General features: G+C 34.5%; 1 protein-coding gene across 1 annotated transcript; it reads left to right on the top strand.

The window, feature by feature from the left end:
• Positions 1-6,731: 6,731 nt before the first annotated feature.
• LOC131939952 (uncharacterized) lies at positions 6,732-14,511 on the top strand. The gene is made up of 7 exons (XM_059298481.1): positions 6,732-7,109; positions 7,561-7,676; positions 8,837-8,974; positions 9,258-9,369; positions 9,493-9,572; positions 9,908-10,047; positions 14,348-14,511. The coding sequence occupies exons 1-7, from the start codon at positions 6,732-6,734 to the stop codon at positions 14,509-14,511; spliced, it is 1,128 nt and encodes a 375-aa protein (XP_059154464.1).
• Positions 14,512-15,902: the final 1,391 nt, after the last annotated feature.

Genomic DNA, 15,902 nt, shown 5'->3' with positions numbered 1-15,902 from the left:
AAATAAATACGTTATACTCACTATATTAATCATTATCTTTGATAATAATAAAATTGAATCCGATAAAACATCTGCGATACTTATTTTAAATTCATTTGCTTTATGGTTTTAAATGTTTGATCTTAAAAGTGTTAAAATTCGAATGATTTAAGTATCTAAACTTGTTATATCACAGTTTTTCATCATTGTCTTCTTTTCACAGTTTAAAGCAGTTAATTATACACTTGAATACTACTTTCCAAATTACATTGATATTGGTTAAAATAAAAAGCAAATGCAACTTTAATAAGAAAAAAAAAAAACTTAAGTACGGTATGCGAGTAAATATTATTATAAGGGAAACAATTTGACTTAATGTTTTATTAAGTTCTTTAAATTTAAGTTGCTGTCCTTTAAATGGAAAATACATATTACTATCAGTCATTTCAAATATACTACAGTACACACAAAAATATTTATCTAACAATTTGAGTTATTACATTTTTTTATCCCATCATAATAATTTATTGACATTCTTTTTTTTCTGTTGTTGCAAGCAAAGTTGAGTTGTTTTTTAACTGTCTTTTGTTAAAACATTAAAACTGAAATGAATTACTAGCATTTTCTCACTAACAATTATATTTTTTGTTTTTGTTTTGTTTTTGTTAAATGCTGTGTATCAACATAAAATAAATTATATAATTTCATAATTGTGTTATAATAACACATTAAAAGTACATTTTTCCAACACTGACTTTACAGTCACACTTTTCTATGATCTAACATTGAACAACATCTTCTCTTGAGACGCTACTCAACAGAAGACACAAACGAAACGTTTGTTGTGATAATATAACACAGATTTTAAAAAATATGTTTTTTCTTTTGCTCTGCTTTGTAGCCAGATCACAACTAATTCATCTAATTTCACATTTACAGGGGAGCTACTATAATAATGTTACTGGTTATGACTGTTCATTTTGTCTCCCCTGTTTCTATATTTGGAACAAAAACTATTTTTAGCTAATAAACACTATGGCTCTAAGACTGGATCATGCTGCTCATGTGCTATATAAAGATAGGTTTTAATTTTAATTTTCATTTTTTTGTTAATTTAAAATCTCAATTTAAAAGCTTGTGCTAATGTTTTTACAGCTTTTAAAATAAAAAAAATAAAAACTATGAGCCTAATTGACACGTGCGAATTACTTTAATATGTAGCTGTGGTCATAATGAATTTTTACACACTTTCGGTGCGTTAGTTGGTGACAAATATAAAATACAACCCCCCCCCCTTTTCTGTACATTGTCCTAAGGAAAAACTGAATGAGGCCCCCCGCCCCTTTCCTACTCACATCTCCGATTCAGAGGCGTAGCGAGGGGGGGGGGCGGGGGGACATATGTCCCCGGGCGCCGACCTTAGGGGGGGGCGCCAAATTGAAAGTTTGAGGGGGGTGCAAATCGAAAGTTTGAGGGGGGGGTGCAAATGAAAAGTTCGAGGGGGGGTGCAAATCGAAAAGTTTGTCCCCGGGCGCCGGGTAGGGTCGCTACGCCGCTGCTCCGATTACCCACGCCAAATACTTTTCTTATTACAAGTCCTTGGTTATTCAAACAATTTAGTTCTACTATGTATACAACACAACGATACTAAAACAATCGCCTGTGGGAAACAGATGTAAGGGTGATGCACATTTGCATATATTTATTTAATGAGGATTTATTGAAGCTATTTATTTCTATGGTAATCACAACGAATTTAAAAAAAACAATGAACGTATACATCGCCACATTTCTTTGAACCATTTAGGAACTATTTTTACACACCGTTGTAAATGTCAACATCACCGCTTATCTTGTATGTGTCAAGTCCAGTATTCATGTTACGGTTGTAGTCGATAATTTTGTAATAAAATTAGAATTGGAATTTGCATAACATTAACTGTGACTCTAATACATAACATGTTATATTGAGGTACAATTCCGTTATGTGTTTCTGGCTAAGTAAATAAATTAGATTAAATACTGCTAAAACGGAAACCTCACAAAGCTCTATCCATTAAAATAAGTTTTAAATAAAATTTCAAATTGGATTTTAGCGAAGGAAGCTGGATTATTGAAGAAGCATATTTTCAACAGTAAACTATATTTAAGAATAATTAATCCTATTTTTTATAAATAAAGTACAGAAATAACTCCTTGAAGCCCCTTCATCCCTTTATGTCTCCCTCCTGTTAGCACAGGGCCCTGCATTATTGTTTATGGTAGGTTAACTCGTTTGGTATGCGCATCGTATATTTAATGTTATTGGGTGTTAGGTAAAATTAATAAACGGGTTAATACAAAACGAACCCAATTTTAATTAGTTTACTGAATGTAAAGTTGATATAACTTTGTTTAGATGATTTATAAATATGTGTTTATGTTCTTACAAAGGCAAAATCTGACGTCAATAGACTAACCAGATGCTATTATTGAACACACACAACTGTATAAGCTTCAAACAAACTAAGAAACTATAATATGTTTAGATCCACTCAGATGTAACCAGAGTTAAGTGTGCAGATGTCCTTAAACTATAAGCGTATGGCGTGTATTACTTAGGACGTTGAACAAAGTAGATGTTAACATTATGAAAACCAAACTTATCTCTTAAATCCGACGTCAACAAATAGGTGAATATGAAATTTGATGTGTACTTATGTAAACATAATATAATTAAACTGTATATCAAACCGCTGTAAGCAATTTTAGATTGTACATATTATGCATATTACATGTTATATGTTATATATATATATATATATATATATATATATATATATATATATATGTGTGTGTGTGTGTGTGTGTGTGTGTGTGTTACGGTCAAAGCCTGAAGCGCGGCCAAAGCCCGCATTGGCCGGCCAATGTGCGCATTGGCCGGCTCTCTTGTCCAAAGCCCGAACAACTTAGCACTAAGAGCGTATTTCGTACCTTGGATGGCCAATGCGCGCACTGGCCGGGCTGTCCTGGCCAGTGTTCTATTTAGACTAAGTTGTGATCGCGTTTCCATCGTGTGGTTTCATTGTGAATAACGTATTGTTCGGCTTTTGTTTGTATAGCATTCTATATGCAATGCGACATTGACTAAAAGGACCGTCAGATCAAGAGACAGACATACCAGATGGCTACCAAATTAAAAATAATCCAAATAGTATATATCCTTATATAGATAAGGGACTACTAAAAATACTCATTTGCACATGTACACGAAACTACATTTTACATTGATTTGCAGATAATGTTTGAGTATACATGTTGATTCCCAAGAGTTTTTTTTTTCTGTTTTGTTTCTATTTTTTTTTTAAATGAAAATTAAAAATCGATGTTTGAATAGATTTTGATATGATCCTACTATTATCTGAAGAGATCAGAGTCAAACTGTAACATTGTATTACGTAGTGCGATAGCGCTTTGATTATCACAACTCAATCCGTGCTTCAGAGGCGTAGCAATGGGGGGGGGGGCGGGGGGGACATACGGCGCCGACCTTATGGGGCGCCAAAATGGGTTGGAAAAAGAAATTGAAAGTTTGAGGGGGGGGGGGGGGTGAAAATCGAAAGTTTGTCCCCGGCCGCCGGGAAGGGTCGCTACGCCTCTGCCGTGCTTCTATCCTTATGTCGATCCGTCTGTCTATAATTCGCTTCATCCATCCGATTTATCTGTTGAGTTCTTCTACTAAGTCTAGGAAGGAATACACTTAATGCAGGACAATACATAGACGTTGCTGAATTATATCAATGAAAATAATAATGATATTAATAATAAAAATTATTCATTAAAGTGATAACGCATACTTAACACACTACGGTACTCTAATACCATACGTTCGCTGCAGCACACCTGTCCACTACACGTGCTCCAACAGCTCCACACTCACACGCATTCTATTACACATCAAGTCTCAATCCAAGCGTAAACAATTCTCGTCCCATTACACTTCACAGACGATTAAGGGCTAAGGCTAAGTACAAACAAAGGCTACCTGCCTTTTCAAAACAACACTCTCTCTTTATCATGTGAGGCTGAAACTGAAAGACTTAACACAACACATCCATTTAAAATATACATTCAAACCGTCCACCCATCCATCTATCCATCAGTCTATCAATACGTTCATTCTTCCTGTCCATTCATCTTTCCATCCATCCATCCATCCATCCATCCATCAATCCATCCATCCATCCATCCATCCATCCATCCATCCATCCATCCATCCATCCATCCATCCATCCATCCATCCATCCATCCATCCATCCATCCATCCATCCATCCATCCATCCATCCATCCATCCATCCATCCATCCATCCATCCATCCACCCATCCACCCATCCACCCATCCATCCATCCATCCATCCATCCATCCATCCATCCATCCATCCATCCATCCATCCATCCATCCATCCATCCATCCATCCATCCATCCATCCATCCATCCATCCATCCATCCATCCATCCATCCATCCATCCATCCAACCATCAGTATATTTAGCCGCCCTTCCATCTGTCCATCCATATGTCCATCCGTCCATCCGTCTCTCCTCCATCCGTAGATTTAATCCATCCATCAATCCATCCATCTATCCTTCCATCCATCCATGAATTGATTATAGTGTATTTTGTTTTTCTTTATCCAGTGCCATCAAAATGAATGTATTTAATGATAGGTCTTCAAACAAATGATAAACCCAGATGTTTCCGTAAGGTAATTTTAAAACACAGTCATAAAGACGGTAGTCTTGAAACACAAAGGCAAGAAATTCGATTCTAAGTAGCGTAAAAATGACTAAATCAATATAACTTAGATGTCGTGTATAGTGTTATTATGTTAAAAGAAATATAATGGATCATACAAAAAAGTGTTTTAAATAAAATATAATCGAGTAGACTAGAGCAGAGTGGAGTAGGGTGGGGTAGGGTAGGATAGAAAAGAAAAGAAATGATATGTGATACCATGTGATGTGCTAGGCTAAGATAAGCTAGGCTAGGTTTGGCTTGGCTTGGCTTGGCTAGGTTACGCTAGGCTAAATTAAGCTATGATAGGATAAACTATGCTAGCCTAGGCTAAACTATGCTAGGCTAGGCTAGGCTAGGCTAGGCTAGGCTAGGCTAGGCTAGGCTACGATACGATACGATACGATACGATACGATACGATACGATACGATACGATACGATACGATACGATACGATACGATACGATACGATACGATACGATACGATACGATACGATACGATACGATACGATACGATACGATACGATACGATACGATACGATACGATACGATACGATACGATACGATACGATACGATACGAAAGCATACGATCGGATACGATAGGATACGATACAATAGGTTACGATAGGATACGATAGGATACGATAGGATACGATAGGATACGATAGGATAGGATACGATAGGATACGATAGGATAGGTTACGATAGGATACGATAGGATACGATAGGATACGATAGGATACGATAGGATACGATAGGATACGATAGGATACGATAGGATACGATAGGATACGATAGGATACGATAGGATACGATAGGATAGGATACGATAGGTTACGATAGGATAGGATACGATAGATAGGATACGAAAGATAGGATACGATAGGATATGTTTTTATACAGCAGTCACGGTTTTTAGATCGTGTGAAAAACTACACACTTCAATACGTTTAGTCAACATTTTTTCTTCAGATACAGTGGAAACGTGAGCCGATTCCTGTTCTTTACCCCTGTGGGGCTTATGGCATATAATCCCCGCCATGAAACATTGAAAACTTGACTTTGTTGCGTTAGTCAAATAACCATTTTACTCTCGCGTCTCAGTCTTTCGCGGTAGTGTGTTGTGTCGTGGGGCTAAATGCTACTGCTATCAATATTTTCCACCAAGGCATTACTTACATTTTATGAAGGTAAGGTTTTATTATCTTAAGAAATTACGGCTCTGATACAGACTTATACTAGTTCAGACTCAGACATATTCACTCAAATTTTAACTTTGACCTTTTTAGGGCATGACTTAATTAGACTTTGCTTACATTTTAATAAGGAAATAAAGGCCAAGAATGTTGAAATGTCCAAGAAAAACATTTTTTACAAGCCTGATTCTCACAGCATTAACTATCATCACAGTATTCAATTTGAACAAAATATCGGTAAGTGTTTTTTTTTACATCACCAACAACATCAACATCGACATCAACGCAACATCAACATCAATACATACTTCTACTCCAACATCAACCTTTACATCTACTTCTATATCTACATCTACATGTAATCGATTTCGATTTTCATTATACGTTTGTATATTTATAACTAAATCTACATCTTAAGCAGGCCTACTACCTTTTCTAATACGTTACTTTTATTTCTGTCTGTATCACATTCTTTATGTATATATATATATATATATATATATATATATATATATATATATATATATATATATATGTATATATATATATATATATATATATATATATATATATATATATATATATATATATATATATATATATATGTGTGTGTGTTTGTGTTTGTGTGTGTGTGTGTATGTGTGTAGGTATGTGTGTATGTATGTGTGTGTGTGTTTATCATTTCTTTAATGCTCAAACAATCTTCAAGTTCGCTGCTACCAGGAATTCTAAATCGGGAAGTTCACATCACAAAATACGTTACTATAATAAAGTCAAAAGAATGAACCAAACTTCTGAAGATGAATCTCCATTTAATCCCGATGAATCGTATGGAATTCAATTCCTGGCAAAAGAGCTCGCTAAAAAGCTTGATCTGGCCGATATGACACCTGATGTAGAAAATATCACCCTCGGGTGTAAGGGAATTAGGCATGTAGAACCTGACGAATGTAACAGGACCAGTTTAGGAAAGTCATGCTTGCAGCCTATACTTCCAGCAGATTATGAGACCAGGATCAAACAGCTGGCTTTTAAGGACAATTTACAAATTGATGATCAGTACACGGCAGTCATAAAATCGTTTACAGATCAGATTAATGGATCATACGACGTTATTATTGTCAGCGCTGTTTCATCTAATCATTTTAAGGAATCGCAGGTAAAGATTTTAAATATTTGTTTTGCTTAAATTTTAAATGATTCATTGTTACATGTGTGCCGTATTTTTTTTTAACTCTCAAACATTATAATTCAAAATATGCAAATTACACCAAAACATTTATCTATATAAACAAACCAAACCAAACCAAAACAAAACACAACACAACACAATTAAACAAAATAAAACTGCTAATTTTTGCATATGAACATACACCTATTCACCGTTTTATAATAGACTTCAACATCTATCAAAAACTATCCTATTGATACCTTATAGTGGATTATCAATGCTATTTCGTCTAAAAATGTCCACAATATATTTTTAATTTCAAAATCATATTGATTATTTTTCTTGTATGCAAAATAAAATGTTGTATGTTATTTTTTTGCACATTAATATGTTGGATGTCAAAATATATAAGTAGTTATTTAGTATTTATCTATCCTAGGCATTACTAAACTCACTGCATACCGGCGTCTTTCCTCTGCTGACCGACTATCTTTTAGTGGTGTTTGATATTGGCTTATCTGTCGAGGAAAAGATACAGTATAAAAAATATTGCAGGTAAAAAGATTTTTTTTTTCTTACAGTATACGGCGCATGTAAAAAAAACATTCATGAAACATTACGGTAAATGTAGGATAAAAAAGTGGATGCTTCGTATTTAATATTTCACTCCTGTATCACTGTTAACGCTACATTAGTTTGTGTGCTGAAACAATGTCGCAGTTAATATTTCAGCTTTCTCATATTCCATTTAAAAAATGATGACTAAAAACCAACGTTTTGAAATGTAACTGCAGACAAGCAATAACTTGACAAACTAAATAACAGTTGGTATCTTTAGCTGACCAGGGATGTGATCTAAATCTTTGGTCGAAAGCTAGTTATCTATATATATATATATATAAATTGTGTATAAAAGTTAATTATTTCTATTTTTATCTTTATACCTGAGACAAGAGATTTACTCAAATAGGCGAATAATTTTTTAAAAAATTAAATTTGAATGACAATTAATTGTTTTAGTGTAATAAGTAAGTAGATATGTTACATTCAGTCATTTAAACGTATTTCTTCCATTTTAAATCTCGTTTAAGATATAAATGAGTATATTTTGTTTAAAAAGGTGGTCTTGTCGAAATGATGCAGGTTTATCATAACATAATCATAAATAATTTGCAAAGAGTTATTAAATAATGTTTATACATTTAATTTTGATGAATATTTCTCAGAAAACAATCATAAAATAAATAGGAGGACTAAACAAAACCAATTGGCCTTTTCAAAAATACTTTCTACATTATACCTTAAGTCAAATCTGTATAATTTTTATTAGTGCTCTTTTTTGTGTTTTTATTCCGGGATTTTTAAATTTCTTAATTCCACTGACATATATTATTTCAAATTACACAAAAATCGTACAATTATGTCCCTTTTTTATTGCTGCTCTAGATGGGGAATTCCTAATGCACACATTTAAATACCCACACAACATCATTATAGCCGAAAGGTTTGGTAATCATTAAACATATTTGTCCGTATCGATAGACCAACTCATCTGCAATAGGTACACCATTCGAATGCAGTTGTTTATGTATGGAAAAAATACTTTATAAAAGTAGTGTGTACACTGAATCGTAATTTGACTTGCTAAATAATTAGACGATATTTTCAAGTAGCTCAAATAACGATTTTAACTCTTTTCCCAATCTACTTTACAGGTGTATAGTTATAGATTTTCTTTTTGAGAAATTTCCTCCTCACTTTAAATCTTTGAAATGTTTTGCCTGGAAGCCAATAGCAGTCAGTGCTGTGTATCCTAAAGCCAACGTTGTCATTTGGGCAGATGCGTCTGTTAGGTCTGTTACATTTTTTTCTTATGGTCAATGATGGTACTTTTTAATAATGAACTTTTGTTTAGATTTATTCGGATCAACATTTAAAAAAACTATATAACAATTAAATGTATCATTATGAAACATGCTCTTTTTAAATTGGAGAAATAGTATTTTAGTTGTTTTTTGCACATTAATGTAATATGTTAGATGCCAAAAAAATATGAGTAGTTATTTAGTATTTATCTTCCTTAACTAAAAATTTGTTTGTCGCCGATTTTTACGTTGCTTGAAATGTTTTCAATAGATTCGTCTTGCCAGAGGCCATACCTGCTATGGTATCAAAAACAAAACGCCAAGGTGTAGCCATCCGATGCAACCCCAAATATTTTGCTAATCCATACTACACTCTTAAGCAGGTAAAAAAAAATATTAAAAATTACATTTATGGTTATTTTTAGAGGAACATTAATTCAGTTATCATCTTGTTCAAATACATTTCGTAATCTTACCTACTCACCTAAAGACAAATAATATTCCAGATGTTTCAATATTTTGGCGACTCGCCCTGTGCCCACCTACCATTTGTAGAAGTTGAAATGGCTTTTGGGATGTTCCACAGGTGGGTTCGTTGCTAGTTTAAAAGACAACTTTCACTAATGTTATTATATTAAAAATACACAATTTAATTTAGTTTTCTTTTTTTTTGTAGTAATGCAATTTGAATGGTTGTTACAGTAAAACATACATATTTTGAAAAATGTGTTACTATTTTTTAATGAAAACATGTTTTTTTTATGTACGTGTACGTGTACGTGTGCTTGTGCGATTGCCTTTGCGTTTGCGTGTGCGTGTACGTATACGTGAAACGTTAAACGTGTTCATGTATATGTATTTGTGTACCTGTTTGTGTACATTTATATTTTTATGTGTATGAATAATACTTAATCTTTTCAGAGAGCCATTGGTTAAGAAAACTATTCTCGATCCTTGGGTTGGCTGTGCCCTTAATGCAGCCTGCACATGTCCAGTCCCGCAGCACACAGTTCAGTTCTGTCCACCACGTATACAGCCTCCAAGATTTGGCTACTGCATGCGTAACGACCAGTCTTCAATGGGCATCATCATGGCCAAATTGTTTCGCGAAAAATATTATTATTTCGCTCTACGAACGGACTGGTTTATGAAACTCAGGCGTAATGAGAAAATGGAATATTTTCAGAAATTAGAAAATGAAAACTAAATATGTCTAATAGGTCACATTCACAAACTAATTGCAGTGCAAGAAAACCTAGGGTGGCTAGAATTGAGACAGTTTACTACAACGGTAATTTGTATTCACATTTTAATTTACCCGAACAAAATGTGAAACTACTACCAGAAATGTATCATTTAGGGGACGATGGGGAGGGGGAGGTAGGGGGAATTGACGAAAAAATAGACAAAAAACCGTTATACATTGTCACACTCAAAGATTGTAGTTTATTAAATATTTAAATTTTATTAGAAAGTATATATTATCACTGGGAATTTGTATTATAACTGTGTAATTCTTAGTTCCATTGTAAAGAAAAAAATCGTGTGGCGAATTTGTTAGTATCTCTCCCTTTGTTTGATTGATACTTTCCCCGTATCTTCCTTTCAGCTACAGCAATTCATAAGCTGAATTGCATTCGATTGTATACAAAACAATTATTTTGTATCATCAATATCGTTTGTAAATCATGTACATGTTTTTATGCTTAATATACAATTGTTTAAGAATTTATCTTTTTTTTTCTCTGTCAAAAGCCTTTAAAAATAAATTGTTTTATGGAATATGATGGAGTGTAATGTTGGTCAATTTTGACAAAACACTGAATTTGTACTTGTGGTTTAAGTTTTACATTAATTTTTTTTCATAGAGAGTAGAGCGATGGGCAAAGTGGAGGGTATTTGTTTTATTTGGTTTTGTCTAAATTTGTCTTATTATACATGTGTGTGTGTGTGTGTGTGCGTGCGTGCGTGCGTGCGTGCGTGTGTGCGTGTGTGTGTGTGTGTGTGTGTGTGTGTGTGTGTGTGTGTGAAGTCCAGTACTCGTGGTACGGTAGTTGTCGATACGGTTGTAATAAAATTATGTTTGCAATTTTGTTAACATTAACTGTGACACTAATACCTTACCAAATTTATTAGTGTACAATGTTTATATGTATATCAGCTACATAACAATCAAGAAATAAATCCGTAAAAGAAAAAACACACACAAATAAATACATAAAGGAAAACAGATAAATAAAGATAAAGAACTGCTTTAGCCGATTAAGCATATTAATTAGGCTAATTGATTAATTATAGTCTTCATTTTCACACTAATTGCATTAAGAAACTAGTAATAATATTCAAAAGTAAAAATGAAAGCATATCCTTCTATTTCCATTAAAATTGAATGTAACTGCAGTTACATCAAGATAATTAGTATTTCTAATAATTCTTGACTACTGGCCGATATGTTTGCAACACGTTTTGTCTGAAAGACAATTCCTGACGTCACTAGACTGAACCAGATGTTATTGTTGCACACACGCAACTATGTAAACCTCAAACAGCCTCTAGGGGGGGGGGGATAAAATTTTAAGATTCCCTCTTGTTTAACCAGGATTAAGAGTGTAGATATTCTAAAACCGTAGGTGTATCTGTATGTCTAGTGTAGTCGAGTCACTTCGACAACATAGGTGTTGACCTCTAAACACAGTACAAATCGATGGGATCAAATAGGGTTGTCCGTACATGACCAACATCCATAAGGGAGGCGGTGTTGACAATTTGTGATTGCGTGATTGCAGTTTTTAGAGTAACTTACATTTGAAAAATTGTAAATACTATTTATGTAAATAACAGTATGTAGATATTGCTCTGTTACTTAAGAACATCCATTGCATTACAGTTAATCAAAACTAATTAATACAAAATAAAGCCATTGTTAATTAGTAAGAAGATGTAAGGAATAATTTACGTTTGTTCGGATAACTCTTTAATATTAGTAAAAAAAAATTGAATAACACTCTGCTTGAAAGAAAAATTATATCCCTAAACATTTGAAAATATTTTTTTTTCAAATGCATCCACTCAGTTCGATAAGCGCAATGACTGCCCGTAAATGAAGAAAATAGAATAAATTCGATCAGGAATATTCGGAATTAAATGCGTCTGTAATGTAAAATAGGTACGTGTGGGCCAAATAATTTCCAACAATGTAGTAACCGACGGACAGAAACACTTTACAACTGTAAACATCCAACGTCATCTTATATGTGAGCACAACAGTTAAAAATTAATGTAAACACATTTAACACAAGTAAAATTTACATTTACAGATGTATACATCTATATATGAACATATGTACATATTATTAATTATTACAAGTTGATGTATAAGTTGGACATATTAAAATAATTGTTTGCATATTTTGTAAATGTAATTACTCTGTACATTGATTTTATTATACATGTACAAATTTCTTCCTAAACTTAGTTTGCTTTTTTACGTTAGATATTTTTCTATTTTTTTCAAGATCGACTTATCGATTTTTCACACTGCTTTTGATGTATAACTCCTACTAATTGGTGATGTTCTATAATGTTAACTATTGAGCGTTCACTGCTACACGCTGTGCGGTAAAGTCTTTTTGTTTTGTTTACTGTCTTCTATTGTCCGGGGTCTACGAGATTACCCCCGCCCCCGGACATCCCCCCTCCACACATTATCACCGGAACAATTATACCCTGTCAATTACTAACTTGTCAATTACCCACATAGGGAATTACCCCCACCCCAAGTTCACGAATCCTGACTCAAACTAAAATTTTATATATTACCTATATATTACCTTAATCCTAACCTTAAGAAAAACCCTAGCCCTAGCCCTAGCCCTAGCCCTAGCCCTAGCCCTAGCCCTAGCCCTAGCCCTAGCCCTAGCCCTAGCCCTAGCCCTAGCCCTAGCCCTAGCCCTAGCCCTAGCCCTAGCCCTAGCCCTAGCCCTAGCCCTAACCCTAGCCCTATCCCTAATCCAAACTCTAGCCCTAGCCCTAATCCAAACTCTAGCCCTAGCCCTAACTGCACCTTAAGCTGTGACCGGGGGAGGCTATGTCCTACTGAACGGGGAGGGGGGTGGGGGGGGAGTAATTGACAGGGAAGTAATTGACAAAGGGGTAATTACTCCGAGTGTGAATGTCGTGGTCGGGGGGGGGGATAATGCACGGGATGGGGACAGTACTTCCCGCAGAATGGAGATTGGGTGGGGGGAGGTAATGCCCTGTACCCTATTGTCCGTTCATCCCTTCACTCACCAGTCCGCCCGTCCGTCTATCAATCAATTCAACGATTTTTTTCTTACATACTACATGTTTCGCTCAATAGTAATAAAATTGTATGTAGTTGTTTTGTTTTTTCCGGCCCTCATAAAATGTGTAAACCTTATTCAGCTCAACCTTTGAATCAGGGGCGGAACTATATATATATATATATATATATATATATATATATATATATATATATATATATATATATATATATATATATATATATATATATATATATATATATATATATATATATTTAAAAACAAAGGGAAAAGGAATATACAAGAGCGTGGGGTGGTGTCTATACAATAAAGATAATCAAACCGCAGCTACGGTAATCTTTTTACAAAACAACCACCAAGTCTGCGGGGTCTGCCGACACTGTAGTTCCGCCCCTGCTTTGAATGCTTGATGCGTATGGCGTGTAGTGGGTCCAGGTTTAAGAAACGTATACACCAGATGTTAACGTGCGGTTCAGTAGATCAGTGAGTGAGAACCATTTTCAGGATAATAGCGGTTTTTTAGACTTAATTTTTTTGGAAGATTTTGTAAAGTTAAAACTGAAACAGGTACTGTCTGCAACTTCTGCTCATTGTTTTACTCTTTTATTCTTAAGATCATTTAGTTTCTTCTAACAGTAATATGGTTGATCTTCTGTTGGTTCTCTCCTGGCTGGGAAAGCTACGTTAAAATGTGGACGACCTTCTGTTTTACAGTACACAGGCCTACATGTTTGACATTTTCGTACATGTGCCTACTAAGTGTTTTCCCATACTTAGCTCTTTGCCTCTTTTCCAACTTGTTATCTCCCTTGAATCAAGTCTAAAACATCTTGCAATGTATTTTAGTGTAGTCGTCTTCTCCAGATCCCGAATTTGTGGCCATAATACATTATATAATTATTTTACTTTTTTTTTACAAGATTTGCTTTTATAGCCTTTGTCGAACAACATTCTGCAAGACAGCTGTTAATTGATTGATTTATCTGTCGTCACTCTTACATTGATTGGTTTACAGTAGTTGCTAGTTTACAGGTTTACGGGGCTTCTGTGTTTACAGGTTTACGAGGCTTCTGTGTTTACGAGGCTTCTGTGTTTACAGGTTTACGAGGCTTCTGTGTTTACAGGTTTACGAGGCTTCTGTGTTTACAGGTTTACGAGGCTTCTGTGTTTAGTGTTGACGAGGCTTCTGTGTTTACAGGTTTACGAGGCTTCTGTGTTTAGTGTTGACGAGGCTTCTGTGTTTACAGGTTTACGAGGCTTCTGTGTTTAGGGTTGACGAGGCTTCTGTGTTTACAGGTTTACGAGGCTTCTGTGTTTAGGGTTGACGAGGCTTCTGTGTTTACAGGTTTACGAGGCTTCTGTGTTTAGAGGTTTACGAGGCTTCTGTGTTTACGGATTTACGAGGCTTCTGTGTTTACAGGTTTACGAGGCTTCTGTGTTTACAGGTTTACGAGGCTTCTGTGTTTAAAGGTTTACGAGGCTTTTGTGTTTAGAGGTTTACGAGGCTTCTGTGTTTACAGATTTACGAGGCTTCTGTGTTTACAGGTTTACGAGGCTTCTGTGTTTGGGGCAAAAAGCCTGGGATTTCTTGAGTTAACAATCGTCTGTTTGTTTGTTTGTTTGTTGTAGATTTAGGCTTCTAAAACTGTTTTAAGTAGTCTACACACATCTTTTTGCATCATACATTTGGTATAATAAGTATAGCGTTTATATCCTAATATTTAGAACAATGGCTGAGTTTTTTCCTCAAATAAACAATTTTTCTTTGAAAAGTCTTGGAATTTTCCTGATATTCTGCATGATGCTCATCGTTATTAACTTAATCTTCAATGACAGGTAGGCCAACACGTCCATTCTCTGATAAAGATACAATTAGTTTTTAAAGATATTTTGTTAAATTTTTTAGTTTTTTAATAAAATGTTTTACTCGGCATGACACAAAAATACCTCGAAGAATATTAAAAAGAGCGTCTCTAAATTATAGCGCTACATTTATTTCCGTAAATGTTATCGAATCTTATTGGTTTTCAATTGCACACTAAGAAATATTTATCATTTGTCATGTGGCACAACATTTTTAAATAGGCCATACGCAATTAATACAATATTTTTGGATTAATATTTATTAGATGAAAGATATTTTTGTAACTACGTTTTAAAAATAATTGTATTATTTGTACAAATGTCATAGTTTGACAAGCAACACCTAACTTATAGATGTACAGTTTTCAGATGAGTATTCATTCGTGGAACTTAATACAGTCATTTGTCAAGTCGCATGCTGAATCTACAACACCCAATGCATCGGTAAATTCAACATCTCTAGCCATCGAACAAGGAAAGAGCAAGCATATGCTTTATGTTATGGTTAAAGAGAACAGTATCCGCGGTCGTCTAGGCAACCAGATGTTCATCTACGCATCGTTGCTAGGGATCGCACTTAAACAGGGCAGAAGCCCAGTCATGGAAAACGGCTTGCTTGTTGCTGAATCTTTCAATTTAACTTATATAGAGAATGATATTTCAGCCGTTGGGTAAGTTATTATTTGCTATTGATAAAAAAAAGTATCAATATTGATGTTCATATTAGCATTAAAGCAGAGGCGAAGCGA

Source organism: Physella acuta, unplaced genomic scaffold (assembly GCF_028476545.2).
Source record: "Physella acuta isolate Inbredline_101_S28 unplaced genomic scaffold, ASM2847654v3 ptg000305l, whole genome shotgun sequence".
Classification (NCBI taxonomy): domain Eukaryota; kingdom Metazoa; phylum Mollusca; class Gastropoda; family Physidae; genus Physella; species Physella acuta.
This window is presented reverse-complemented; position numbering and strand designations above follow the sequence as displayed.